The 27,857-nt window shown below is 47.3% G+C and overlaps 1 protein-coding gene across 3 annotated transcripts in view; it reads right to left on the bottom strand.

Annotated features, from left to right (window-relative positions):
- MAPRE2 (microtubule associated protein RP/EB family member 2) overlaps window positions 1-27,857 on the bottom strand; it is a 495,635-nt gene that overhangs the window by 65,800 nt on the left and 401,978 nt on the right. For all 3 annotated transcript variants that reach the window (XM_063923682.1, XM_063923681.1, XM_063923683.1), the window contains one exon: window positions 15,722-15,867. In XM_063923682.1, coding sequence (XP_063779752.1) covers window positions 15,722-15,867 — 146 coding nt within the window. The remainder of the gene's footprint in view (window positions 1-15,721; window positions 15,868-27,857) is intronic.

The following is a 27,857-nucleotide window of genomic DNA, read 5'->3' as shown; positions in this document are numbered from 1 at the left end:
AGAGGATGCTGGGGATGCTTCAAGAACCATGGGGTATAGACGGGATCCGCAGGAGACATGGGCATACTATAAGACTTTGAATGGGTGTGAACTGGCTCCTCCCTCTATGTGTCTCCTCCAGACTCCAGTTATAGGAACTGTGGCCAGGGTGACGGACATTTCGTTGAAAAGGATTTACTTAATTAATTTAAACTAAGGTGAGATACATACCAGCTCACACCACTAACACGCCGTACAACATGGCATTCAACAACAACGCATGCAATGGCATGACCAACAACAGTCACAGATTGACTGAACTCAACGCAACATGAGCGTAACTATAACCAAACTGCAGATACAGCCCGCACTGGGACAGGCGCCCAGCATCCTCTACGGACTAAGAGAAAAGGATTTACCGGTAGGTATTAAAATCCTATTTTCTCATAAGTCCTAGAGGATGCTGGGGATGCTTCAAGAACCATGGGGTTTATACCAAAGGTCTAGAACGGGCAGGAGAGTGTGGATGACTCTGCGTAAAATTTTGCAAAGGTGTTGGAACCCGACCAAGTAGCAGTTCGGCAAAGTTGTAACGCCGAGACTCCCCGGGCAGCCGCTCAGGATGAGCCCACCTTTCTGGTAGAATGGGCTTTCACCGATCTCGGTAACGGCAATCCTGCCGTAGAATGATTCCTGCTGAATCGTATTACAAATCCAGCGCACAATAGTCTGCTTAGAAGCAGGAGCCCCAATCTTGTTCGGAGCCCACAGGACAAACAGAGCCTCTGTTTTCCTAATCTGCGCCGTTCTGGTGACATAGATCTTCAAAGCTCTGACCACATCGAGAGACTTTGACTCCGCCAAGACGTCAGTAACCGCTGGCACCATAACAGGCTGGTTAACATGAAATGATGAAAACCACTTTTGGCAGAAATTGCTGACGAGTTCTCAACTCCGCTCTATCAGCATGGAAAATCAAATAGGGGCTTTTGTGAGACAAAGCCACCAACTCAGACACTCGCCTTGCAGATGCCAAGGCCAACAACATGACCACTTTCCAAGTAAGGAATTTTAACTCAACCTTGCGCAAAGGTTCAAACCAATGTGATTGCAAGAATTGCAACACCACATTAAGGTCCCATGGTGCCACTGGGGGCACAAAGGGAGGTTGGATGTGCAGCACGCCTTTTACGAAGGTCTGAACTTCTGGAAGGGAGGCCAATTCTTTTTGAAAAAAGATAGTCAAGGCCAAAATCTGTACTTTAATTGAGCCTAACTTTAGGCCCGCATCCACACCTGCTTGTAGGAAATGGAGCAAACGCCCCAGGTGAAATTCTTCCGTAGGAGCCTTCTTGGATTCACACCAAGACACATATTTCCTCCAAATACGGTGGTAATGCTTTGCCGTTACTTCTTTTCTAGCTTGAAGAAGTGTAGGAATGACATCACTTGGAATACCCTTTCGGGCTAGGATTTGGCGTTCAACCGCCACGCCGTCAAACGCAGTCGCGGTAAGTCCTGATACACGCACGGCACGGCCCCTGTTGTAACAGGTCCTCCCGAAGAGGAAAAGGCCAGGGATCTTCTATGAGCAACTCCTGAAGATCTGGATACCAGGCCCTTTTTGGCCAATCTGGAACAATGAGGATCGCCTGAACCCTTGTCCTTCTTATAATTTTTATCACCTTTGGAATGAGTGGAAGTGGAGGGAACACATAGACCGACTGAAACACCCACGGTGTCACTAGGGCATCTACCGCTATCGCCTGAGGGTCCCTTGACCTGGAACAATATATCTGAAGTTTCTTGTTGAGGCGGGACACCATCATGTCCACTTGAGGAACTCCCCAACGACTTGTCACTTGTGCAAAGACCTCTTGATGAAGACCCCACTCTCCAGGATGGAGATCGTGTCTGCTGAGGAAGTCTGCTTCCCAGTTGTCCACTCCTGGAATGAAGACCGCTGCCTGAGCGCTGGCATGTCTTTCCACCTAGCGAAGAATCTTCGTCGCCTCGGCCATCACCGCTCTGCTCTTTGTTCCACCTTGGCGGTTTATGTACGCCACTGCTGTCACGTTGTCTGACTGAATCAAGACCGGCAGACCTCGAAGATGTTCTGCTTGCAGTATGCCGTTGTGCATGGCTCTTAATTCCAGAATGTTTATGCGTAGACAAGCTTCCTGGCTCGACCACTTTCCCTGAAAGTTTCTTCCCTGTGTGACTGCTCCCCAGCCTCGGAGGCTTGCATCCGTGGTCACCAGCATCCAATCCTGAACCTGCGTCCCTCCAGAAGGTGAGAACTGTGCAGCCACCACAGAAGGGAAATTCTGGTCCTGGGACACAGAATTATTTTCCGGTGCATGTCCAGGTGAGACCCGGACCACTGGTCCAGCAGGTTCCACTGAAACACCCTGCATGGAACCTGCCATACGGAATGGCCTCGTAGGCCGCCACCATCTTCCCCAGCAACCGAGTGCAGTGAAGAACTGACACCTTTGCCGGTTTCAGAATCTGTTTTACCATGTTCTGTATTTCCAGAGCTTTTTCCACTGGAAGAAAAACTCTCTGCAATTCTGTATCCAGAATCATACCCAGGAATGACAGCCGTGTCATTGGATCCAACTGTAATTTTTGCAAATTCAGGAGCCAACCAACCGTGCTGTTGCAAAATCGTCAGTGAAAGAGCAACATTCTGCAACAATTGCTCCTTGGACCTCGCCTTTATGAGGAGATCGTCCAAGTACGGGATAATTGTGATTCCCTGCTTTCGCAGGAGAACCATCATTTCCGCCATTACTTTGGTGAAAATCCTCGGAGCCGTGGACAGACCAAATGGCAACGTCTGAAATTGGTAATGACAATCCTGCACAGCAAATCTCAGGTAAGCCTGATGTGGAGGATATATGGGGACATGTAAGTAGGCATCCTTTATGTCGACTGACACCATAAAATCCCCCTCCTCCAGACTGGAGATCACTGCTCGTAGAGACTCCATCTTGAACTTGAATCTTTTCAGAAAGAAATTGAGGGATTTTAGGTTTAGAATCGGTCTGACTGAGCCAACCGGCTTTGGGACCACGAACAGGCTCGAATAAAAACCTTCCCCCTGATGAGACGGGGGTACCTTGACAATCACTTGAATTTGACACAACTTTAGTATCGCAGCGCTTACTATCTCCCTTTCTGGAAGAGAAGCTGGCAAGGCTGATTTGAAAAATCGGTGAGGGGGCACGTCTTGAAACTCTAACTTGTACCCTTTGGTTACTATGTCTACTATCCAAGGATCCATGTCCGAGCGCATCCAGACCTGACTGAATAGTTTGAGACATGCCCCCACTGGAGCGGCTTCCCTCAGAGGAGCCCCATCGTCATGCGGTTGATTTGATAGAAGCCGGGGAGGACTTCTGCTCCTGGGAACTTGCCACAGCCTGTGACCTTTTTCCCCTTGCTCTCCCCCTCGCAGCAAGGAAGGAGGACCCACGTCCTTTTTTGAATTTGTTGGGCCGAAAGGACTACATCTGATAGTGAGGCGATTTCCTCTGCTGTGCAGGAACATAAGGTAAAAAAGATGACTTACCCGCGGTATCTGTAGACACCAGGTCAGTGAGGCCGTCACCAAACAAGACCTTACCGTTAAACGGTAGAGACTCCATCGCCTTCTTAGAGTCAGCATCAGCATTCCATTGATGAATCCACAATGCTCTCCTTGCTGAGACTGCCATGGCATTGGCCCTTGATCCCAAAAGGCCAATATCCCTTACAGCTTCCTTTAAATATGCTGCAGCATCCTTGATGTGACCCAAAGTCAAAATCACACTATCCCTGTCTAGGGTATCTACCTCAGAGGACAGGTTATCTGCCCACTTTTCAATAGCGCTACTCACCCACGCCAAAGCAACGGCAGGCCTGAGTAGTGACATAAATGGATTTAAGGGTATTTTCCCGCTTACGATCCGCAGGATCCTTTAGGGCTCTCGTGTCAGGGGACGGAAGCGCTACCTTTTTGGATAGACGCGATAAAGCTTTGTCTACCGTGGGGATTGACTCCCACCTTTCCCTGTCCCCAAAGGGGAACGGATATGCCATTGGAATTCTTTTGGGAACATGTATCTTTTTGTCAGGATTTTCCCAAGCTTTTTAAAAAAGTGCGTTCAGTTCATGAGAGGGAGGAAACGTTACCTCAGGTTTTTTCCCTTTAAACATACAGACCCTTGTATCAGGAACAGCAGGGTCCTCAGTGTTATGTAACACGTCTTTTATCGCCACAATCATGTACTGAATACTCTTAGCCAGTTTCGGATGTAATCTGGCATCACTATAGTCGACACTGGAATCAGAGTGAGTGTCGGTATCTGTATCTGCTATCTGGGTAAATGCACGTTTCTGTGACCCCCGAAGGGGTCTGGGCCTGTGACAAAGCATCCTCCATGGATTTCCTCCATGTCTGGTTCTTAGACTCAGATTTATCAAATCTCTTAGCCAACTTAGTCACATTTGCGTTTAAAAAACTTAACATATTCACCCAATCATCTGTCGGCGGTCCGACACAGCCACTCTCACATAATTGTCTGTCCCCACTCCAGCCTCCTCCTGGGAGGAGCATTTAGCCTCAGACATGTCGACACACACATACGTACCGACAGCCACAACCACACTGAGGCTATAGGAGACAGACCCACACTAAAGCCTGCCAGAGAGACACAGAGAGAGTCCTGCCAGCTCACACCCAGTGCCTATCCCGGTACTGAGACCAGTAATACGACTGCCCAGACCTGCCAGCGCTTTGTGATATAAAGATAAACAACCAAATTGCCAGTGGCTTCCCCCCCATTTTACACCTGTTACTTGCACAGTGTGGAGGACAGGGCCAGCGTCTCTGCAGCCTACTGTGAAGAGAAAAAATGGCGCCGGTCAGAGTTGTGCGGGCTAAGCCCCGCCCACTACATGGCAAGCTTCCGTCCCGCTCAAATTCTTTATACTGGCGGGGGTCCCTTAACTAGTGCCCGGGCACTGTTAACTACTATGCCAGTGCTGTCTGAGGTCCCCCCCTGCGCCCTGCACCCTCAGTGCCGAGATCTGTGTGGGAGCATGGCGCGCTGCGCGGTACCTCAGACACATCTTCTGCCGTCACTGAAGTCTTCAGTTCTTCTCATACTCACCTGGCTTCAATCTTCTGGCTCTGCGAGGGGGGTGACGGCGCGGCTCCAGTAACAGGCAGCTAGGCGTACCAAGTGACCGAACCCTCTGGAGCTAATGGTGTCCAGTAGCCTAAGAAGCAGAGCCCTTGAACTCTTAAGAAGTAGGTCTGCTTCTCTCCCTTCAGTCCCACGATGCAGGGAGCCTGTAGCCAGCAGGTCTCCCTGAAAATATCAAACCTAATAAAGTCTTTTCCTGAGAAACTCTGGAGAGCTCCTCAGTGTGCATCCAGTCTCACTGGGCACAAAATCTAACTGGAGTCTGGAGGAGGGGCATAGAGGGAGGAGCCAGTTCACACCCATTCAAAGTCTTATAGTGTGGCCATGTCTCCAGCGGATCCCGTCTATACCCCATGGTTCTTGAAGCATCCCCAGCATCCTCTAGGACGTATGAGAAAAATAAGTTGGACATTTAACTGTGACTTAAGGGATCTGTGTGTGCAAATCTACTGTACTTAAGTTTAAGTGCTCCATCGTTCCGGGACCCCACGGGGGCAGATTAAATTCAGTGGCATGTGGTGGCAGCGACAGTGGTGCTGACAGCGATTTGCTCCACAAGTGTCTATGTACGACACATCTGGTACTCCAAAAGAGGAAGCTCACAACAGAATGTATTGAATAGCTGACAGACCCTCCAAACATCTACTCTGAGATCTCTGCCCTAATTTGCACACATTTCATGCATAACATAATAACCCAAAAGATAATTAGGGGTCTATTTACTAAGCCTTGAATGGAGATAAAGTCGCCGGAGATAAAGTACCAGCCAATCAGCTCCTAACTGCTATGTCACAGGCTGTGTTTGAAAAATGACAGTTAGGAGCTGATTGGCTGGTACTTTATCTCCTTCCACATTATCTCCATCCAAGGCTTAGTAAATAGACCCCTTAGTCTATTATTTAAATTATGGTGCTGCCACAAGCAGGGCTGGAATAAAGCAAGGGTGATAGGGGCGGCCGTCCCAGGGTCTCTACACATTAGGAGCCACCACACTGCTGTTTGAATCCGCGGCTCAACTGTTCATTAGCAGCAGCCACAGGGAGCTCCTCTGTGTATAGTGAGTGTCGCGGGATTGTGTAGTGACCTCCAGCGAGACACTGAGGCGGTCACAACTGCTGCTGCTGAGGGCAGCATACAGGCAATCCTGGACTGGCAGAGTGTGCAACGCTGTGTGCTGATATGCAGCATGGCTTTCTCCACTCCACTTCCGGCAGTGGCTTCAATGACAGTTCTCCTGAAGCCTGCTGAACGTGGATTCTGGGCTGGTCACATGACCTGCTACCCAGAGGAGGCAGCTCCTGATTCCACTGGACGGACCGGTCCATCTGGCCATCGGTGTGTGTGTGTCTGAGTGTGGGTAAAGGGTCGGGGGTGCGCTCAGGGGTGGAGTTGTGGGGGCCCCCACATCTTAGTTGCACCTAGGCCCCCCCCCACCCTTAATCCGGCCATGGCCACAAGTGCCCTAGATGTAAGATATAGATGCACTGTCATTTAAGTACATATAGTTATTCTTTCACCAATGTGGAACAGATAGCATGCTGAACACAAGCTTTAGTTACTTGGTAATAAACTAGCTTTGATATGTTTCAAAAATAAGAAGCTTTTAAACTGGGTCAAAAAATAAGAATTCACTCACCGGTAATTCTATTTCTCGTAGTCCGTAGTGGATGCTGGGGACTCCGTAAGGACCATGGGGAATAGACGGTTCCGCAGGAGACTGGGCACATCTAAAGAAAGATTTAGGACTATCTGGTGTGCACTGGCTCCTCCCCCTATGACCCTCCTCCAAGCCTCAGTTAGGAACTGTGCCCGGAAGAGCTGACACAATAAGGAAGGATTTTTGAATCCCGGGTAAGACTCATACCAGCCACACCAATCACACCATATAACACGTGATAGGAACCCCGGTTAACAGTATGATAACAAATGGAGCCTCTGAAGAGATGGCTCACAACAAAACCCGATTTTTGTAACAATAACTATGTACAGGTATCGCAGACAATCCGCACTTGGGATGGGCGCCCAGCATCCACTACGGACTACGAGAAATATAATTACCGGTGAGTAAATTCTTATTTTCTCTGACGTCCTAGTGGATGCTGGGGACTCCGTAAGGACCATGGGGATTATACCAAAGCTCCCAAACGGGCGGGAGAGTGCGGATGACTCTGCAGCACCGAATGAGAGAATTCCAGGTCCTCCTCAGCCAGGGTATCAAATTTGTAGAATTTTGCAAACGTGTTTGCCCCCGACCAAGTAGCTGCTCGGCAAAGTTGTAAAGCCGAGACCCCTCGGGCAGCCGCCCAAGATGAGCCCACCTTCCGTGTAGAATGGGCTTTTACAGATTTAGGCTGCGGTAAGCCCACCGCAGAATGCGCCAGCTGAATAGTGCTACAAATCCAGCGTGCAATAGACTGCTTAGAAGCAGGAGCACCCAGCTTGGTGGGTGCATACAGGATAAACAGCGAGTCAGTCTTTCTGACTCCAGCCGTCCTGGAAATATAAATCCTCCAAGTCCCCAGTAGCCGCAGGCACCACAATAGGTTGGTTCAAGTGAAAAGCTGAGACCACCTTTGGGAGAAACTGAGGACGAGTCCTCAATTCTGCCCTATCCATATGGAAAATCAGATAAGGGCTTTTACAAGATAAAGCCGCCAATTCTGAAACCCTCCTGGCCGACGCCAGGGCCAACAGCATGACCACTTTCCACGTGAGATATTTTAAATCCACAGTCTTAAGTGGTTCGAACCAATGTGATTTCAGGAATGCCAAAACCACATTGAGATCCCAAGGTGCCACTGGGGGCACAAAAGGAGGCTGAATATGCAGTACTCCTTTGACAAAACTTCAGGCAGTGAAGCCAGTTCTTTTTGGAAGAAAATCGACAGAGCCGAAATCTGGACCTTTATGGACCCCAATTTGAGGCCCAACGTCACCCCTGCTTGCAGGAAGTGCAGGAATCGACCCAGTTGAAATTCCTCCGTCGGGGCCTTCATGGCCTCACACCAAGCAACATATTTTCGCCAAATGCGGTGATAATGTCTTGCGGTGACATCCTTCCAGGCTTTGATCAGGGTAGGGATGACTTCCTCTGGAATACCCTTTTCCTTCAGGATCCGGTGTTCAACCGCCATGCCGTCAAACGCAGCCGCGGTAAGTCTTGGAACAGACAGGGTCCCTGCTGCAGCAGGTCTTGTCTGAGCGGCAGAGGCCAAGGGTCCTCTGTAAGCATCTCTTGAAGTTCCGGGTACCAAGCTCTTCTTGGCCAATCCGGAACCACGAGCATGGTTTTCACTCCTCGCCTTCTTATTATTCTCAGTACCTTGGGTATGAGAGGTAGAGGAGGAAACACATAAACCGACTGATACACCCATGGTGTCACTAGAGCGTCCACCGCTATCGCCTGAGGGTCTCTTGACCGGGCGCAATATCTTGTCAACTTCTTGTTGAGGCGGGACGCCATCATGTCTACCTGTGGTTTTTCCCACCGGTTGACCAGCATTTGGAAGACTTCTGGATGAAGTCCCCATTCTCCCGGGTGGAGGTCGTGCCTGCTGAGGAAGTCTGCTTCCCAGTTGTCCACTCCCGGAATGAACACTGCCGTCAGTGCTAACACATGATTCTCTGCCCATCTGAGAATCCTTGTGGCTTCTGCCATCGCCATCCTGCTTCTCGTGCCGCCCTGTCTGTTTACATGGGCGACCGCCGTGATGTTGTCTGACTGGATCAGTACCGGCTGGTTTTGAAGCAGGGGTCTTGCCTGGCTTAGGGCATTGTAAATGGCCCTTAGCTCCAGGATATTAATGTGAAGAGAAATCTCCTGATCTGACCACAGTCCTTGGAAATTTCTTCCCTTTGTGACTGCCCCCCAGCCCCGAAGGCTGGCATCCGTGGTCACCAGGACCCAGTCCTGTATTCCGAATCTGCGGCCCTCTAGTAGATGAGCCCTCTGCAGCCACCACAGCAGCGACACCCTGGTTCTGGCCGATAGGGTTATCCGCTGTTGCATCTGGAGATGGGACCCGGACCATTTGTCCAACAGGTCCCACTGGAACGTCCTTGCGTGGAACCTTCCGAATGGAATTGCTTCGTACGAAGCTACCATTTTTCCCAGGACTCGTGTGCATTGATGTACCGACACTTTTCCTGGTTTTAGGATGTCTCTGACCAGAGATGACAATTCCTCGGCTTTTTCCAGTGGAAGAAACACTTTTTTCTGGTCTGTGTCCAGAATCATTCCCAGGAACAGAAGACGTGTCGTCGGGACCAGCTGTGACTTTGGAATGTTTAGAATCCAGCCGTGCTGTTGTAGCACTTCCTGAGAAAGTGCCAACCCCACTATCAACTGTTCTTTGGACCTCGCCTTTATCAGGAGATCGTCCAAGTACGGGATAATTAAAACTCCCTTCTTGCGAAGGAGTATCATCATTTCGGCCATTACCTTGGTAAAGACCCTCGGTGCCGTGGATAACCCAAACGGCAGCATCTGGAACTGATAGTGACAGTCCTGTACCACAAATCTGAGGTACTCCTGGTGCGGAGGGTAAATGGGGACATGCAGGTACGCATCCTTGATGTCCATGGATACCATGTAATCCCCCTCCTCCAGGCTCGCAATAACCGCCCTGAGCGATTCCATCTTGAACTTGAACCTTTTGATATAAGTGTTCAAGGCTTTTAAATTTAAGATGGGTCTCACCGAAGCGTCCGGTTTCGGTACCACAAACATTGTGGAGTAGTAACCCTTCCCTTGCTGAAGGAGGGGTACCTTGACAATCACTTTCTGTGAATACAGTTTTTGAATAGCCACCAACACTGCCTCCCTGGCAGAGGGAGTTGCCGGCAAGGCAGATTTTAGGAAACGGCGGGGGGGAGACGTCTCGAATTCCAGCCTGTACCCCTGAGATACCACTTGAAGGACCCAGGGATCCACTTGTGAGAGAGCCCACTGTGTGCTGAAAAACCTGAGACGTGCCCCCACCGTTCCCGATTCCGCCTGAACAGCCCCAGCGTCATGCTGTGGACTTACCGGACGCAGGGGAGGACTTCTGCTCCTGGGAACTAGCTGTGTGCTGCAGCTTTTTCCCCCTTCCTCTGCCCCTCGGCAGAAAGGATGAGCCTCTAGCCCGCTTATTTTTCTGGGGCCGAAAGGACTGTACCTGATAATACGGTGCTTTCTTTTGCTGTGGGCTAGCCTGTGGCAAAAAAGTCGATTTCCCAGCAGTAGCTGTGGAAACGAGGTCTGAAAGACCTTCCCCAAAAAGTTCCACCCCTTTATAGGGTAAAACTTCCATGTGCCGCTTGGAGTCGGCATCACCTGACCATTGCCTAGTCCATAACCCCCGTCTGGCGGCAATGGACATAGCGCTTATTTTTGATGCCAGCCGGCAAATATCCCTCTGTGCATCACGCATGTATAAGACCGCGTCTTTTATATGGTCAATCGTTAGCAAAATATTGTCCCTATCCATGGTATCAATGTTTTCCTACAGGGAGTCTGACCACGCAGCAGCAGCACTGCACATCCAAGCTGATGCAATAGCGGGTCTCAATATAATGCCAGTGTGTGTGTATATAGCTTTTAGGGTACTCTCCTGCTTTCTATCAGCAGGTTCTTTTAGGGCGGCCGTATCCAGAGACGGTAGTGCCACCTTCTTTGATAAGCGTGTCAGTGCTTTATCTACCCTAGGGGTGTTTCCCAGCGTGACCTATCCTCTGGCGGGAAAGGGTACGCAGCCATTAACCGTTTAGAAATTATCAATTTCTTATCTGGGGAAGTCCACGCTTCCTCACACACCTCATTTAATTCGTCAGATGCAGGAAAAACTACTGGTAGTTTTTTCTCACCAAACATAATACCCTTTTTTGTGGTACCTGGGGTATCATCAGAAATGTGTAATACATTTTTCATAGCCTCAATCATATAACTGGTGGATCTATTGGAGGGTACACTCGTCTCATCATCGTCGACACTGGAGTCGGTATCCGTGTCGACATCTGTATCTGTCATCTGAGGTAGCGGGCGTTTTATAGCCCCTGATGACATTTGAGACGCTTGGACAGGCACAAGCTGAGTAGCCGGCTGTCCTATGTCATCAAACCTTTTATGTAAGGAGCTGACACTGTCACGTAATTCCTTCCATAAGTCCATCCACACTGGTGTCGACCCCGCAGGGGGTGACATCACATTCACAGGCATTTGCTCCGCCTCCACATCATTATCCTCATCATACATGTCGACACAGCAGTACCGACACACAGCAGACACACAGGGAATGCTCTTACAGAGGACAGGACCCCACAAAGCCCTTTGGGGAGACAGAGGGAGAGTATGCCAGCACACACCAGGGCGCTATATAACACAGGGATATCACTATACAGAGTGTTTTCCCCTATAGCTGCCTATAATATATATATACTGCGCCTAAATTGTGCCCCCCCTCTCTTTTTTACCCTTTCTGTAGTGCAGGACTGCAGGGGAGAGCCAGGGAGCTTCCTTCCAGCGAAGCTGTGAGGGAATAATGGCGCCAGTGTGCTGAGGGAGTTGGCTCCGCCCCCTTTTCGGCGGGCTTTCTCCCGCTATTTTATCGTTTTTGGCAGGGTTTAATATACACCTATATAGCCTCTGGGGCTATATATGGTGTTAGTTTTGCCAGCCAAGGTGTTACTATTGCTGCTCAGGGCGCCCCCCCCCCCAGCGCCCTGCACCCATCAGTGACCGCAGTGTGTGGTGTGCATGAGGAGCAATGGCGCACAGCTGCAGTGCTGTGCGCTACCTTGGAGAAGACAGAAGTCTTCAGCCGCCGATTTTCCGGACCACCTTCTTGTTTCTGGCTCTGTAAGGGGGACGGCGGCGCGGCTCCGGGAACGGACGACGAGGTCGGGTCCTGTGTTCGATCCCTCTGGAGCTAATGGTGTCCAGTAGCCTAAGAAGCCCAAGCTACCACCACTTAGGTAGGTTCGCTTCTTCTCCCCTTAGTCCCTCGTTGCAGTGAGCCTGTTGCCAGCAGGTCTCACTGAAAATAAAAAACCTAAACTATACTTTCTTCTAGGAGCTCAGGAGAGCCCCTAGTGTGCATCCAGCTCAGCCGGGCACAGAAATCTAACTGGGGCTTGGAGGAGGGTCATAGGGGGAGGAGCCAGTGCACACCAGATAGTCCTAAATCTTTCTTTAGATGTGCCCAGTCTCCTGCGGAGCCGTCTATTCCCCATGGTCCTTACGGAGTCCCCAGCATCCACTAGGACGTCAGAGAAATAGTGCATTAATCTTGTTTTTTTTTGTACGTGAATGTACAAACAAGTTATATTTTGACTTGCGGTTCCAGTTCACCCACCACTTTAAAAACCACAACACTATGAACACCAATAGACCAAACACTCCTGCTTATCTTCTGAGAGTTAGATAACCAGAAAGCCATGTTAACAAGCAATGAGATATTTACAGTTAACAAGCAGTATATTTTTGGATTGCTAGTTGAGGAGCACTGAGCCTGTCTAATGCATTAGGACATCCAGCACATTCATTTAATGCCATGCATGCAGATATGTGGCTTATAAACATGCTTCCCTTTAAGCATTTAACAAAACCCAGTCTTCTAAACCTGAACTGATACTGCAGTTATGTATTGATTTTTTATTTTAAACTCAGACTGTGTGGTCAGAATATGTAACATTATGTACAAGAGAGATAGACTTCTATCAAGGTCAGACTGTTAGACGACATCCAAATTACTGATCACTATATATATTTAATGATACCTGCACTTTTACTGCAGATTATCACGCTACACGATTTTAAAAATATTGGTGTAACTTTCAGTGTGTAGTATTCTATGGTCTGATTTTTACGGGCTTTATTTGGACAGATACCAATTACCTGACAGATTGCAACTGCAGATGAGTTATCAGATCTGCCGGCATTGCATCATATCTTTAATCTGGGATACAATTATCTGTCCTTGACTTTACAGAGCTAAATAACATAGTTCCAGTGTGTTTCTGAGAAAACTGTGAGCAGCCAGGATGTTCGTGTAATTATTACATAGTGTATAACATTTTATGTTTAACCCTGTAATTGAGCTTTAAAAGATAACTGAAACCCCACTTATTCTGCCAAAGTAACAACTTGTGCGGCTTCATCCAGAGTATGACATAGCCGCCTCCATATATTGAACAGTATTCGGTTCAGAGTCTGATCTGTGGCTGAAATCAGTATGTATATTACAGAGGAAAGCTTGTCTAACAGTTTCTATCTGTGCTGCTTAGCATTTCCATCACAGTGGCTTTAACAGCACTACTGCCTATGGGAAAGGACTGACATTACAGATATGACACTGAAAAGCTACCTTGATTTGAGTTGACATGGGCGTGCACTCAAGACCGGTGGAAAGATTACTAGGTGCCTCTCCGGGATGTAGCTAATATCCTGGCGTTCAGGATCCCGACGCCTGAATCCTGACAGCCGGTAAAATGTCGGCGATTGGAATACCGGTATTTCCCCAGTATTACCACTCGGATGGTGGCTCCACACAAAGATCGCCACCGAGCTCAAAGCTGTGCTCACTGCCGGTATTGCGGCCGTCAGGATGCCACTGTTGGGATCCTGACAGCCGGGATATCATACCGAACACGCCTCTCCCTCTCAGATGTCACACCACCTCCCTGCTCCCAGTGCTTCTTACCTTGTGTGGAACAAGCAGGGATAACAGTGCCTCAGGCAGAGGAGAAGAATATTACAGTAAGTGCCTGGGTGTGTGGCAGTGTCACAGTCTATTACCAACATGGAGGACCAGCAGTTAACAGCATCACAGCACAGGATGTGCGCAGGGCACACATGCAGGCACACCGTTCTTCACAACTATTAGATAATGAGCAAGTGGTCAGACTTAGTTTAAGTCTCTGGGGTGCCCAGTGCTTAGTACAGGGGTTCCGCAGAGGAAAAAACACAGAGTAAATGCATGAAATAATGTCACTTATGTCATGCAGTGCTTTAGGCCCCTCATCAGCTAATGGTAGCGCCCATCCTGTGTATGATCCTATATGTGGAAGTTATTTTGTGGTAAAGCAGAGGAAATATTCTACCACTTTGATAATCTGGTCACCAAAAGGCAATGACCTATGGGTGCACCAATAGTTAAGTGCCTCACATAGGGTTTTATTGAATTAGTGCCGGTATTTCTGGCAGTCGGAAATACCAGCACTTTCCGACAGGAATAGGTTGAATTTGCATTTGACCTATTCAATGCAAGTGCCGTTTTTCCAACTGTCTGAAAAACTGGCACTTGTCGAAAACCACGTAACTCGCCGATCCACGGGTTTCTGTCGGAAGCACAGCTGTTTCTAACAGTTTAAGGGTAATGCATATTTGATTTGTTAACAAGTCGAATCCGCATTGTTGGAATGCTGGCCACAAAGCCGGAATGCTGGCCACAAAGCCGGAATGCTGGCCATTTGTGGCCAGCATTGAATACTGTACTGTCAGAGAGCATCCGACATGAATTGAATACACCCCATAGAGAAATGTGCAGAGCAACACAATTACCCAGTGCAAAGTACCATATGTCCTTTTAATTGCAGAACATTTATAGGAAATGATAGAGGAGGATATACGGCATCATTTAATCTGAACATAGATGTATTGAGCTAAATCTAATACACAGTAAGCCAGAATCTGCATTGCCTGTGGTTGGATGGTATCTGACCCCACCTCTCTCTTCTCCTGTTTATGTATGGGAAGAGAAAGTATCCTTGAAAGTTGGGCAGAGTCTGGTCGTTGTGGCAGGAATCTCATTGTGCTCTTGTTGATTCTCCCAACAACCCTCCGTTCGGGCCAGAGATTCCTGCTTTGCCTCTATCCCTCCGCCAGCCCATGCCTTATCCCTCCGCCAGCCCATGCCTTATCCCTCCGCCAGCCCATGCCTTATCCCTCCGCCAGCCCATGCCTTATCCCTCCGCCAGCCCATGCCTTATCATTCCGCCAGCCCATGCCTTATCATTCCGCCAGCTCATGCCTTAGTACATATACAGTCAGTGATACTGTTTGATGTTGAAACTTTTAGTTCTGTTTGATATCAGTATATATTTTTAATTTGTACTGTTTATTTACCATTTTATTATTCTGATGTGTATGTACTGTATGCTCTTTTTGCTGGATGTTTTATATCATTGTTATTTGTTAGTGAGGTTTTGTTTTGTGCCTATCTTTTTCTTTAGGTTTGTAAATTAATTTTTGAAAATCAATAAAAATACTTATGATTTAAAAAACAAAACAGTACATAGTCTATATATGGGTATCCATGACTCTTTGCCATTTAGTTCCACAGCAATTGCAGAGACCTATATTAATTCATTTAATGTAAGAAGCCTGCTCCTGGGTAGGCTCAGCTGTGGTGAGATTTTCCCAGGAGATGCTGATGTGATGCAGATCATGGTCTGGCACTCGGCCCTCTACTATTTTAGTCACTGCATGGTCAGACAGCAATTTTCCCAAAACCTTCAGTAGACAGCAACAGAGAAAGTATGACCAGTTCTTTTTGGCAATATCCTACCTTATCGACATTCATTCTTTTAAATGAAGCTTGCAGCAGTTTAAAATTGTGAATGTACTCGTGCTCCAGCTTGGCTTGGAATTTGACCTTCTTTAGACCTATGCACGCTGGAAAGAGCATGTCCATAAACTGGCAGTATGCAGCACCTGCGGAGAGAAGCCAGAGAGTTACACATAGTCTAAGAACAGGCTGAAACAGTAGCGTGCTGTCATCACAAAGCCATCAAACGTCTTATCCAACTCTTTACGTAGGAGAACAGCTAATGTGCTCTAAAAAAATATCGTTTTTGCTAATAACTTTGAAACCTTTCCCGGGATGGCCTTTGAATTGCCGTTGCTCTTCTCGTTGGAACATGTTTACTTCAATAACAAGATGTGCAGACCTCGTATATATTAATATACTGTATATTATATTACGTATGTTCCCCTAATCATTAGAATTAACAATCTATATAAGAAAGCCCCACAGCTGGCTACAAAGAAATTTTGAAAGTCGCCATTTGAGTCCAAGGAGGCAGGACCAAATTCTAACGGACGATGCCCAGACTTTGCACATTAATATTAACGTGTTAAACTCCACAAATAGAAACAAAATCTGCATGAAATCTGCATACATATGTCATATTTTAAAACAAAGACATATATCCAAGGTTGACGGTACCGAGTATCTCTGAAAAATAAGTCAAAGTTTCATCACAATCCCCCTTTTCACGTTCCTTTAAATGTCCTGGAAGGGCTCTCAGAATGAAAGAACTTTGCCATCAATTAAACACAGTTTGCAGTGTCCTTCTTTATCCCCTTAAGGTGTTAACTTACTTGAAGCAGAGGAAATAAAGAACATACGTCCCTTATTTAAACAAGGCATTTTCCAATTTTGTTTCTTTCAGTGGGAGCAGACGCTTTGTTGTTTGATAATATCCGTTTGTTCCAAACACAACCACTCTCTCTCCCTGTATCGGTCTTCCTTTTTCCATCTCTCCTCATTTATTCTCCAGAACACACAAGCATTGATTCTCAAGAATGCCATGACAAAGAGCACAGCGGTTGAAACGCATCAGAAAGCAGGTGAGAGTGACCTTCCTCTGATACATAGAGAGCTCCGGTAATATCAGCAAGACAAACACGGAAATGAGAAGCCAAGTCCCGGCATTTAAAATCTATTGTCTATACACGCTCACCTGATTTGAGCCACTTCTTTGGGTATGCGGACTTGCAGGAGAGATTTTTTTTTAAAGATGTGGGTTTTTTTAATGCAATGTTTTAAAGTTTTTTGTTGTTTTTTTAAGCCTAAGTTCTTCTAGCGGTGATGTTTTTATTGTAAAAAAAAGTATGATGCACTAGATCAAACTTCTCACTCTCACCTACAAAGCACTCACCCACTCCTCTCCCATTTACATCTCTGACCTTATCTCCCTTTACTCTCCCACCCGTCCTCTTCGCTCTGCTAATGCACGCCGGCTCTCCTGTCTTCTGATTACTCCCTCTCACTCCTATCTCCAAGATTTTTCACGTGCTGCTCCCTTCCTCTGGAATTCTTTACCTCTCCCCCTCAGACTCTCCACCTCTCTACAAAACGTCAAACGGCTCTTAAGACCCATTTCTTTACCAAACCCAGCCAAATCTCATCCTAACCCTCTGTTCTACGCTCTCTATGTACCCCATCTGTGTCACCCCTGTCTGTCTACCCCTCCCCTTAGATTGTAAGCTCTCACGAGTAGGGCCCTCTTCCCTCATGTGCTTATCCTTTTCTTACTTTAATAATCCTCAACTGCCCAAATCAAGCAGTTTTTTGGCCACCTGGAACTTCTCTGTCATTTACTGGTGTAGTTATGCTTAGTTACCCTGTACTTGTCCTAAATTGTCATCAACTGTAAGTCACTGTTTTCCTGTTTTGATTATGTGCATATGTAGTCTGTAATTGGGCGCTGCGGAACCCTTGTGGCGCCATATAAATAAAGGATAATAATAATAATAATAATAATAATAGATGTGTTCCACTTTTCATTTCTCCATTATCTCCAATGCATTGCCTGTGTATTCTTGTGAATATATGAGGAGAGATGGAAAAGGAAGACAGAGATGTGTCCTCATACATCTAGCCTCGACAGGCCGTGCAGCGGGAGATGCCTGGCGTAAGTGAGCTGACAGGCCCTGTGCAACTCCGCTAGCATTGGGCATCTTTTTTGCCGAAACTGCAACTTAACTGCAAACGAATAGGACTAGGTCACACAAGGAGACTGTGCTGATTAATCTGATATGCAACACTTGTATATCCATGTACGACTGAATATATATATATGGTCTCAGCGCCAAACGGAATTGGACATCGTATGGGAAGATAGGTGCTCGACTGATTAGAGGTGTGCTATTCCTCTAAAGGAAAATACAAAATGAGAAAATAAACAGAAAGCGCTGCTGATGCACCACTACCCACACTTAGAGTAAAGGTTCTCTGCTTCCTGGCAGCTTTTTCAAGAATGGATGGGTATGAACATCAGAGACAATTCTATTTACACATGCAGTGTGTATAATTGTGAAATTGTATTGCATTTATGTTGTATTTTAAATTGCTTTTTATTATATATTAAAACATCTCTTTTACTGTAAGTGTGGCTAGTGGTGCATCAGCAGCACTTTCTATGCATGACGGAGTCTGTATATCAAGCACACTGGAAGTTGGCAAGGAAAAAACCCACTGCTGCTGCATGGTAGCACTTCTTATGCAGATTCAGAGCTACTTACAGTAATTGAACGCAGAGATACAAGTGCCAAATATTAAATGAATCAGCCAAGTCTCCTGGCGCATCATAGTCGCATGATTTTGTGACTAATATGCAATTTCGGCAAAAAAGATGCCCGACCCTAGCATAGTCTCACAGGACCTGGCGTACCAAGAGCAGCTGTTTGTCGTGACTGCAACAAAGATGTATGAGGACACATCTGTACGTGGAGAGTGTGGTTGTATTTGGAACAAACAGATTTTATCGACAATGAAGTGTCTGCTCCCTCTGAAACAAAATTGGAAAACTGGCCTTGTTTGTGATAAGGGACGGATGTTCTTTATTTCCTCTGCTGCAAGTAAGTGTACATCTTAATAAGATAAAGGACACTGCAAACTGTGATTAATCAATATAAAAGTGCATTCATTTTGAAATGCCATTCGGGACACTTAAGGGAACATGAAAGGTGTGATAGCAAAAATAGGATTTTTTTTTCCATCAATAGTTTTTATTGAAAACAAGTTTTCTTTTTGCAAGGGGAAGGGGTACAGAAAGAAAGAAAGAAAGAAAGAAGGAAGGAAGGGGGGGGGGGGGTACAAAGAACCAAGGGAACGGGATGTAAACATGCAAATATCAAAATTGTCAGAAGTTAAATATAGCAATCCGATATAAATACAATAGGAAAAATACAAAGTCATCTTGGAAAAAGATACAGATAAACATAAACACGGGTCAAACATGAAAACATATCAATAAATAGATAATCAATAATAGACACAGGGCTAGTAAGGCACAGCCGGTGCACAGAGCGGAAGTATAAGCCGAGTCAGTTAGGGGGAAGGCGAAACACCCCCTCCAGCAGTGACGTAGTCATGCCATGCTCTCCATTTCACCATTGGGGAGGAGGCCACAGAAGAGTAAGGCATGAACTCAGTTTCCATAGTAAAATGGAATTGAATTTTGTTGGTGACTAGTGATAGAGGAGGGGGAGAAGCTTGTTTCCAACTTTGGGCCAATGCAGCCCTGGCAGCTATACAAATATGCCCCACCAGATATCTCTGATGAGGTGGTATCTAAGCTGGAAAAATGTGGAGCAGGGCCATGGCCGGAGAGGGGGTGAGGGACAGGGGTAAGACCGAATTAATCAAAGCAAATATCTCGCTCCAGAAATGTCGAAGGGAAGGACAGGACCAGAAAATATGGAAAATATGGCCTATTTCCCCACAGTTCCGCCAGCAATATTTGGAACAAGACTGCCAGAATGAGTGTAGCCTATCCGGTGTTAAATATAGTCTATTAAGGAGTTTGATATGCATCTCCGTGTGATTCGAGCACTTAGACATTCGGTAAGAAGAAATAAAAATTTGTTCCCATTGGGCTTCAGATAGGGGAAGATCCAAGTCTTGTTCCCATTTCAGCTGCGCATTAGACTTAGTAGTAGTAAGCAAGCTGATAAGCGTCCTGTACCAAAACGAGATGTCCCCTCTAGAGTCACACAGAGATACACGTGTTAAGACAACCTGGAATAACGGGTTCGGGGGAGCCACCTGTCTAGGCAAACCTTTGTACCAGTGGTGAATTTGGAAATAATGCAATAATTCTCCACTGGGGAGATTATATCGAGACTGGAGTTGAGAAAACGATAGCATAACATTACCATCAATAAGGTCCCCCAAGACAGTCAAACCACAAACAAACCAGGTAGAGAGATTTAAATTAGGGATTAATTTAGCTATGGCTCGTAGTGAGATAATAGAATATGGAAATTGATGTCCAGGCAGGCGAGTCACCAATTTATCCCAGATTTGTAAAGATGTTCTAGTGGCGGGGAGGAGGGACAATAAGCGGGGTCTAGAGTTTGGGTGTATCTTAAAAAGGTCTTCTTAGGGAAGGTCCAAACTCCCAGTACGTTCAAGAGATACCCATCCCACTACAGGCGCCCCACTCAACCAGTATTTAAACTGGGCCAGCACACATGCCTCCTGGTAAAGGACCAGGTCGGGCATATCTAGCCCTCCCTTTCTACGAGGGAGAATCATTTTGGACTGAGCCAATCGGGGTGGCCGTGCCTTCCAGACATAGCGTAGCATTATAGCACGACATCTATCAAGGTACGTTTTAGGGAAAAGAAAAGGTATGGTTCTGTATAAGTACATGAGTTTAGGTAAGAGAGTCATTTTGAAGGCTGCTAGGCGGCCAATCCACGAAATATCATAAGATAGCCAGGACTTAGTCAGGTCTAACAAACTATTAATGAGTGGAGGTAAGTTAACATCAAAAACAGAGGCCGTAGAAGGTGGAATTTGGATCCCCAAATACTGAATTGAAGCCGAACCCCAGTTATATGGATATTGTGATTAAAGGGTGTACCCTATGGGAGCTGGGATATTAATGGGGAAAGCATCTGTCTTTGTTGTATTAATTTTATAAAAGGAAGCTTCACTATACTGTCCCAAGATAGCATGCAAACAAGGAAGGTAGGTTAGCGGGTCCGTGACAAACAGAAGGACGTCGTCCGCAAAGAGGCACAACTTGTGATAAGTAGTGCCAATAGTCACCCCCGAGAAGCCCCCAGACATCCTAATCTTCTCAGCAAGGGGTTCTATGCCCAACGTAAATATTAAGGGTGATAGAGGGCAACCCTGTCGGGTTCCATTCGTAATAGGAAATGTATCGGAGAGGAAACCGTTTTCTAAATACCCGTGCAGAGGGGGAGCTATATAGAGATAAAACCGAAGAAAGAATATGGCCACCAAAACCAAACTTGTCTAGAACAGAGGACATATATTGCCAGTTCAGTCAATCAAATGCCTTCTCTGCATCTAAAGAGAGCAGGAGAAGGCCAGTGTTAGAGGGAATGATATCAATCAAGTCAAAAATTGTGCCTACCAGGCACAAACCCAACTTGGTCGTAGGCAATGAGAGATGGCAGAAAGACATTTAAACGGAAAGCGACAAGTCTGGCAAAAATGTTAATATCGCCGTTCAATAGTGCAATGGACCTATAATTTTGACAATGCGCTGGGTTTTTACCTGGCTTGGGTATAGTGATAATCTGAGCCTCCAGCATTTCTGTAGGGAAAGCACCAAGAAAGGAGATTGAATTATACAAGGAGGTCAGGGTGGGCGATAGTTGATCATAGAGAGAAACATAAAATTCATTTATGAAGCCATCTGGACCGGGGGCTTTATTATGCGGGAGCGATTTCATTACTTGAATTACCTCGGAGGGGGTCCACGGGGCATTTAGTGTCTCGAGCTGTTCCGCAGAAAGGGAGGGGAGTTTGACGTCGGCTAGGAAGGATTGTATAGAATCAGGAGTGGGCTGAAAAGTAAGGGGATCAGAAGAAAGGTTGTACAGCTTGGTATAATATCTAGCGAATTGATTCACTATGTCATATGGATTGGACACTTTACCACCCTGAGGAGAAATCAGATGGCTAATCCTATTACGAGCCTGGAGAGCACGGAGCTTGCGAGCCAGCATTTTCCCCGGTCTATTACCAGTCAGGTAAAATTTCTGTCTCAACCTATTTAAAGCAAACTGGGTCCGTCTCATAAGGAGTTTCTGAAGTTGGCCTCGGATATCCTTTAATTCTAGGGCCCTAGAGCGGTGGAGCTTATTCCTATCTTCAACCTCCTTAAGTTTAGATTCCAAGTCTTGTTGTTGTTGGATAGCTTGTCGTTTGAGTCTAGCACCGGCTTGGATCGCAGTGCCTCGCACAACTGCCTTAAGGGCACACCAGAAAGTCGTGACAGAAGTATCTGAGGGGGAATTAGTTTCCATATAGAGGGAGATGCAATCATCAATCGCTTTTTTAGATATAGGGTCCGACAGCAGGTGGGCAGATAGGCGCCACGGCCGAGGGGGGGTAAACTGGTGGCAAATATTCCAAGACCATAGGAGAGGAGCATGATCGGACCAGGAAATAGGCAGAACATCCACCTGTGCTGAGTGCTGCAAAGTCCACTTATCGCAAAGAATAAGATCTATGCGAGAGTAGGAATTGTGCACTGGAGATAAATACGTATAATCTCTCGAAGTTGGGTTCTGAACTCTCCACAAGTCATACAGGTCATATTCTGCCAGCAAATTACGGAAGGCTAGTGACGGGACAGCCGGAGCCACAGACATCTGGGAAGAAGACCTTAGAGATCTATCTAATTTAGGATCAAGCACTAAATTATAGTCGCCCAACATAAGCAGGGCACCCTGACGAACCCTCGCAATAGTCCAGCAAACTTTTCTAAGGAAGGGGACTTGGTTAGAATTGGGAGCATAGAGAGATACAATCGTAACCATCTTATCCTCCAATTTTCCAACTAGAATGAGGAAACGTCCATTCTTGTCAGCTATCCGGGACAGCAGTTCAAACGAAACAGAGCTCCGAAAAAGAACAGCCACTCCATTGGGCTTGAAGGGGCCATTTGCAAAAAAGCCAACTGGGTATCTCCGGTCTCTCAGAGCCGGGGGACCTGCTGACGAAAAATGCGTCTCCTGCAAGGCAACTATGTCAGCTCTGTGTTTATGAAAAGTGTTCAAGGCTAGCCTGCGTTTATTGGGGGAGTTCAACCCTTTAACATTCAATGAATATATTCGTACCATTTTAAATATAGAAAAAGCAAAAACAGTTGACATCCCAAATTGGGGGGGGACAAACTAGGGAAAAAAGAGGAAAGGACAGGCAGGAAAAATCAAAAGGGCCCATTATATCGGGACCGCATTGCTACTGCAGGGGAAAGGTATGCAGTAGAAAAAGTATGGGGAGGTGGCGGTAGTATCACCACCCGGGGTACAAAAGGCACATGTATACCTGGAGCAATAACGTATAGCCAAACTACAAGTACCAATAAGTGTACCAACAAGCACATCAACAAATAGTGTAGGTGACTAGTGAGATACCCTCATGCGTACAGTAAGAAGAAAAAGAAAGATAAAAGAGATAGAATCAGAGGAAAATGCAGGTACACATAGTAATATAAACAGCAAATGAAGGAACCAAAAGCATACACATATATAACATATAAACGCACGTATCCGGTATGCATTATAAGGGGGACGGAGTTCCCAACCAAACATGAAGATCAACCAAGAACTACATTAATTGGAACATTGAATACTCAGTCAGGTCGCAGACCACTCACGGGTAAGTGGCAGGCGAGGTTTCAATGTAGAGGGCACTTTGACCGAAACATCCCAGTCATTAAGCAGCTTAACCCCAGCGTCCAGAGTGGCAACTACGTAGGAGGAATTCTCATGGGAAATCACCAATTTCACTGGGAAGCCCCATCTGTATCTAATGTCATGAGAACGTAGTGCCTCCGTGATAGGAGCCAGAGTTCTACGTTTAGAGATGGTCAGTGCCGAGAAGTCAGGAAATATTTGTATGCCTCCAAGCGTATCCGAATCAGACGCAGATCTGGCAGCTTGCATTATCCGTTCCTTGGTCGTGAAGAAGTGAACACGGAGGAGGGTATCCCGAGTGTAGGAGGCGGAAACCGACCGTGGTTTCGGAAGCCGGTGAATGCGATCGATGAGAAGGTCTCTGTCGTCCGCCCCAGGTAGCAGTTTGCGGAAGAGGGACATAGCATAGTCCAGAAGTTCCGAATTGGCCACAGAGTCTGGGATACCTCGGATTTTAATATTATTTCTCCGTGACCTGTCCTCTATACCCGCCAGTTTGTCTTTATACGTCTCCATCTCAGCTTGTTGTCGGTCATGGGCCGAAATAAGGTCATTATGAGAGGACACCAGTTCCTCCATTTTACGTTCAAGGTGGTCTGTGCGATCACCTAAAGCAGTTAGCTCCACTTTAACTTCACGGATAGCCAGAGAGAGGTCTTGAGTGAGCTTAGATTTAAAAGCTGCAAGGACTTGACACAGAGTCTTGACAGTGAGAGGATCCGTAGAATTAGAGTCCATCCCAGGGACCGATAAGGAATGGCCAGAACTCTCCCTAGGACGGTCAGATTGGCTCGATGGGATGGAGCTCCCGGCAGAAGACGAGGAGATATGAGCCCCTTTTTGATTAGAGAAAGCCACCAGGGGCGGGAGTGCGTCCTTAATTTTTTTAGGGGGCATCGTTAGAGGGCTGCAGTAGAAGGAGTAGACGAGTGAAACTGGAAGGCCAATGCGTCACAGGCCCTGGAGGCAGAGTAGTATGCTGGTTCCAAACAGAAGCTACTATGTATGCATGAGGACCCCGGGTGGAGGCGTAGAGAGGACAGAGCACATCACATCCCTATTCAAACATTATTACATGCAGAGAGATCTTTGTAGGGTCGGGGAGAAGCGACAAATATGAGAGAGGCACAACAAATCCCAGCAAGGGGGTACTCACAGATCCAGTACAGGGGATTTCATCAGGAATCGGCAGCACTACCACATAATGGAATGTACACCCCAAGGGAGATGTAGTAGAAAAAGCTGGAGGAGAGCCCCAGGCACATATCACTGGTCCTGGTTTAGCTCAGAGTTCAGTTTCAGCCTCAGAAGGAGACAGAGCTGCAGAGATGCACAGACTGAAGAATCCAAAATGGGCGCTGGCTGTGAATGTCTCCTTCCCAGCTGGAGACAGAGGTGGATCCCAGGCACACAGGAGTAAAAGCACAAGGGCCCATGGGTCCTCGGCCTCTGGAAGCCCCCAGAGACCCCCAAGGAGCCTGCAGGGAGAGGTAGGAGCCGTCCGGCGAAGCCACGTCCCGTTTTCCCGGGTCCCGGAAGTCCAGCCCGGGTAGGCTTGAAAATTTAGTCCCCGGCTTCTGGGCAGAAGGTAGGCCGAATCTGCAGGAGCCTCCGGGAGTGCTCCCCGATTCCGCGGACCTCACCAACCGGCCAGCACACAGCAGCAGGAGTGGGGGAAAGGGCACCAGGCTGAAAGGAGCAGAGATGGATGTGCAGGGAGTGAGAGAAGTGCCAGAAATCCTGCAGCTCTGCTGAGACACTTCCACTCACAGCAGCAGCTAGGCCACGCCCCTAAAAAATAGGATTTGAATACCTACCGGTAAATCCTTTTCTCTTAGTCCGTAGAGGATGCTGGGGACTCCAAAAGGACCATGGGGTATAGAAGGGATCCGCAGGAGACATGGGCACTTTAAGACTTTAAATGGGTGTGAACTGGCTCCTCCCTCTATGCCCCTCCTCCAGACCTCAGTTATAGGAACTGTGCCCAGGGAGACAGACATTTCGAGGAAAAAGGATTTTTGTTAAACCAAGGGTGAGATACACACCAGCTCACACCACCACACAGCGTACAACATGGCTTTTAACTTACACCAGTTAACGGCATGAACCAAAATCAGCAACAGGCTGATCTTAACCGATACACAACCGTCGTGTAACCTAAGCAATAACTACTAACAAGTAGTGCAGCCAGAGTCCGCACTGGGACGGGCGCCTAGCATCCTCTACAGACTAAGAGAAAAGGATTTACCGGTAGGTATTAAAATCCTATTTTCTCATACGTCCTAGAGGATGCTGGGGACTCCAAAAGGACCATGGGGTTTATACCAAAGCTCCAGACCAGGCGGGAGAGTGCGGACGCCTCTGCAGCACCGACTGAGCAAACATGAGGTCCTCATCAGCCAGGGTATCAAACTTGTAGAACTTAGCAAAAGTGTTTGAACCCGACCAAGTAGCTGCTCGGCAAAGTTGAACCGCCGAGGCTCCTCGGGCAGCCGCCCAATATGAGCCCATCTTCCTAGTATTATGGGCCTTCACCGAATCCGGTAACGGCAATCTAGCCGTACAATGCGCATGCCGAATCATATCACAGATCCAGCGTGCAATAGTCTGCTTAGAAGCAGGAGCCCCAATTTTGTTGGGAGCATACAGGATAAACAGAGCCTCTGTTTTCCTAATACGAGCCGTTCTGGCTACATAAATTTTCAAAGCTCTGACTACATCGAGAGACTTTGAATCAGCCAAGGCTTCAGTAGCCATAGGCACCACAATAGGTTGGTTCATGTGAAACGCAGAAACCACCTTTGGCAGAAATTGATGACGAGTTCTCAATTCCGCCCTATCCACATGGAGGATCAACTAGGGGCTCTTGTGAGACAAAGCCGCTAATTCCGACACCCGCCTTGCGGACGCCAAGGCCAAAAGCATGACCACTTTCTAAGTGAGAAATTTTAACTCAACCTTTTCGTAAAGGTTCAAACCAGTGTGACATCAGAAACTGCAACACCACGTTAAGGTTCCATGGTGCCACCGGGGACACAAATGGAGGTTGGATGTGCAGCACTCCTTTCACGAAAGTCTGAACCTCTGGAAGGGCGGCCAATTCTTTTTGAAAGAAAATCGATAAGGCCGAAATCTTCACTTTAATGGAGCCTAACTTTAGGCCCGCATCCACACCTGCTTGCAAAAAATGGAGAAAACGACCCAGCTGAAATTCTTCCGTAGGAGCCTTCTTGGATTCACACCAAGACACATATTTTCTCCAAATACGGTGATAATGATTCACCGTTACTTCCTTTCTAGCTTTAAGTAGAGTGGGGATGACTTCACCGGGAATACCCTTCCGAGCTAGGATTTGGCGTTCAACCGCCACGCCGTCAAACTCAACCGCGGTAAGTCTTGGAACACGCACGGCCCTTGCTGTAACAAGTCTACTCTTAGAGGAAGAGGCCAGGGATCTCCTATGAGTAATTCCTGAAGATCCGGATACCAGGCCCTCCGTGGCCAATCTGGAACAATGAGTATCGCCTGAACCCTTGTTCTTCTTATGATCCTTATCACCTTTGGAATGAGTGGAAGTGGAGGGAACACATAAACCGACTGAAACACCCACGGTGTCACCAGGGCGTCCACTGCACAGGCTTGAGGGTCCCCCGACCTGGAACAATATCTCTGAAGCTTCTTGTTGAGGCGAGACGCCATCATGTCTATTTGAGGAATTCCCCAATGACTTGTCACTTCTGCAAAGACCTCTTGATGAAGACCCCACTCTCCTGGATGAAGATCGTGTCTGCTAAGGAAGTTTGCTTCCCAGTTGTCCACGCCCGGAATGAAGACCGCTGACAAATCGCTTGCGTGTTTTTCCGCCCAGCGGAGAACCTTTGTGACCTCCACCATCGCCGCTCTGCTCTTTGTTCCACCCTGGCGGTTTATGCACGCCACTGCTGTTGAGTTGTCCGACTGAATCAGGACGGGCAGGCCGCGAAGAAGATGTTCCGCTTGTAGAAGGCCGTTGTAGATGGCTCTTAATTCCAGAATGTTTATGTGCAGACAAGCTTCCTGGCTTGACCATTTTCCATGGAAATTTTCCCCCTGTGTGACCGCTCCCCAGCCTCGGAGACTTGCATCCGTAGTCACCAGGACCCAGTCCTGGATCCTGAACCTGCGTCCCTCTAGGAGGTGAGTACTTTGGAGCCACCACAGGAGAGATACTCTGGTCCTCGAAGCTAGGCTTA

The sequence above is a fragment of the Pseudophryne corroboree genome, chromosome 5 (assembly GCF_028390025.1).
Source record: "Pseudophryne corroboree isolate aPseCor3 chromosome 5, aPseCor3.hap2, whole genome shotgun sequence".
Classification (NCBI taxonomy): domain Eukaryota; kingdom Metazoa; phylum Chordata; class Amphibia; order Anura; family Myobatrachidae; genus Pseudophryne; species Pseudophryne corroboree.
This window is presented reverse-complemented; position numbering and strand designations above follow the sequence as displayed.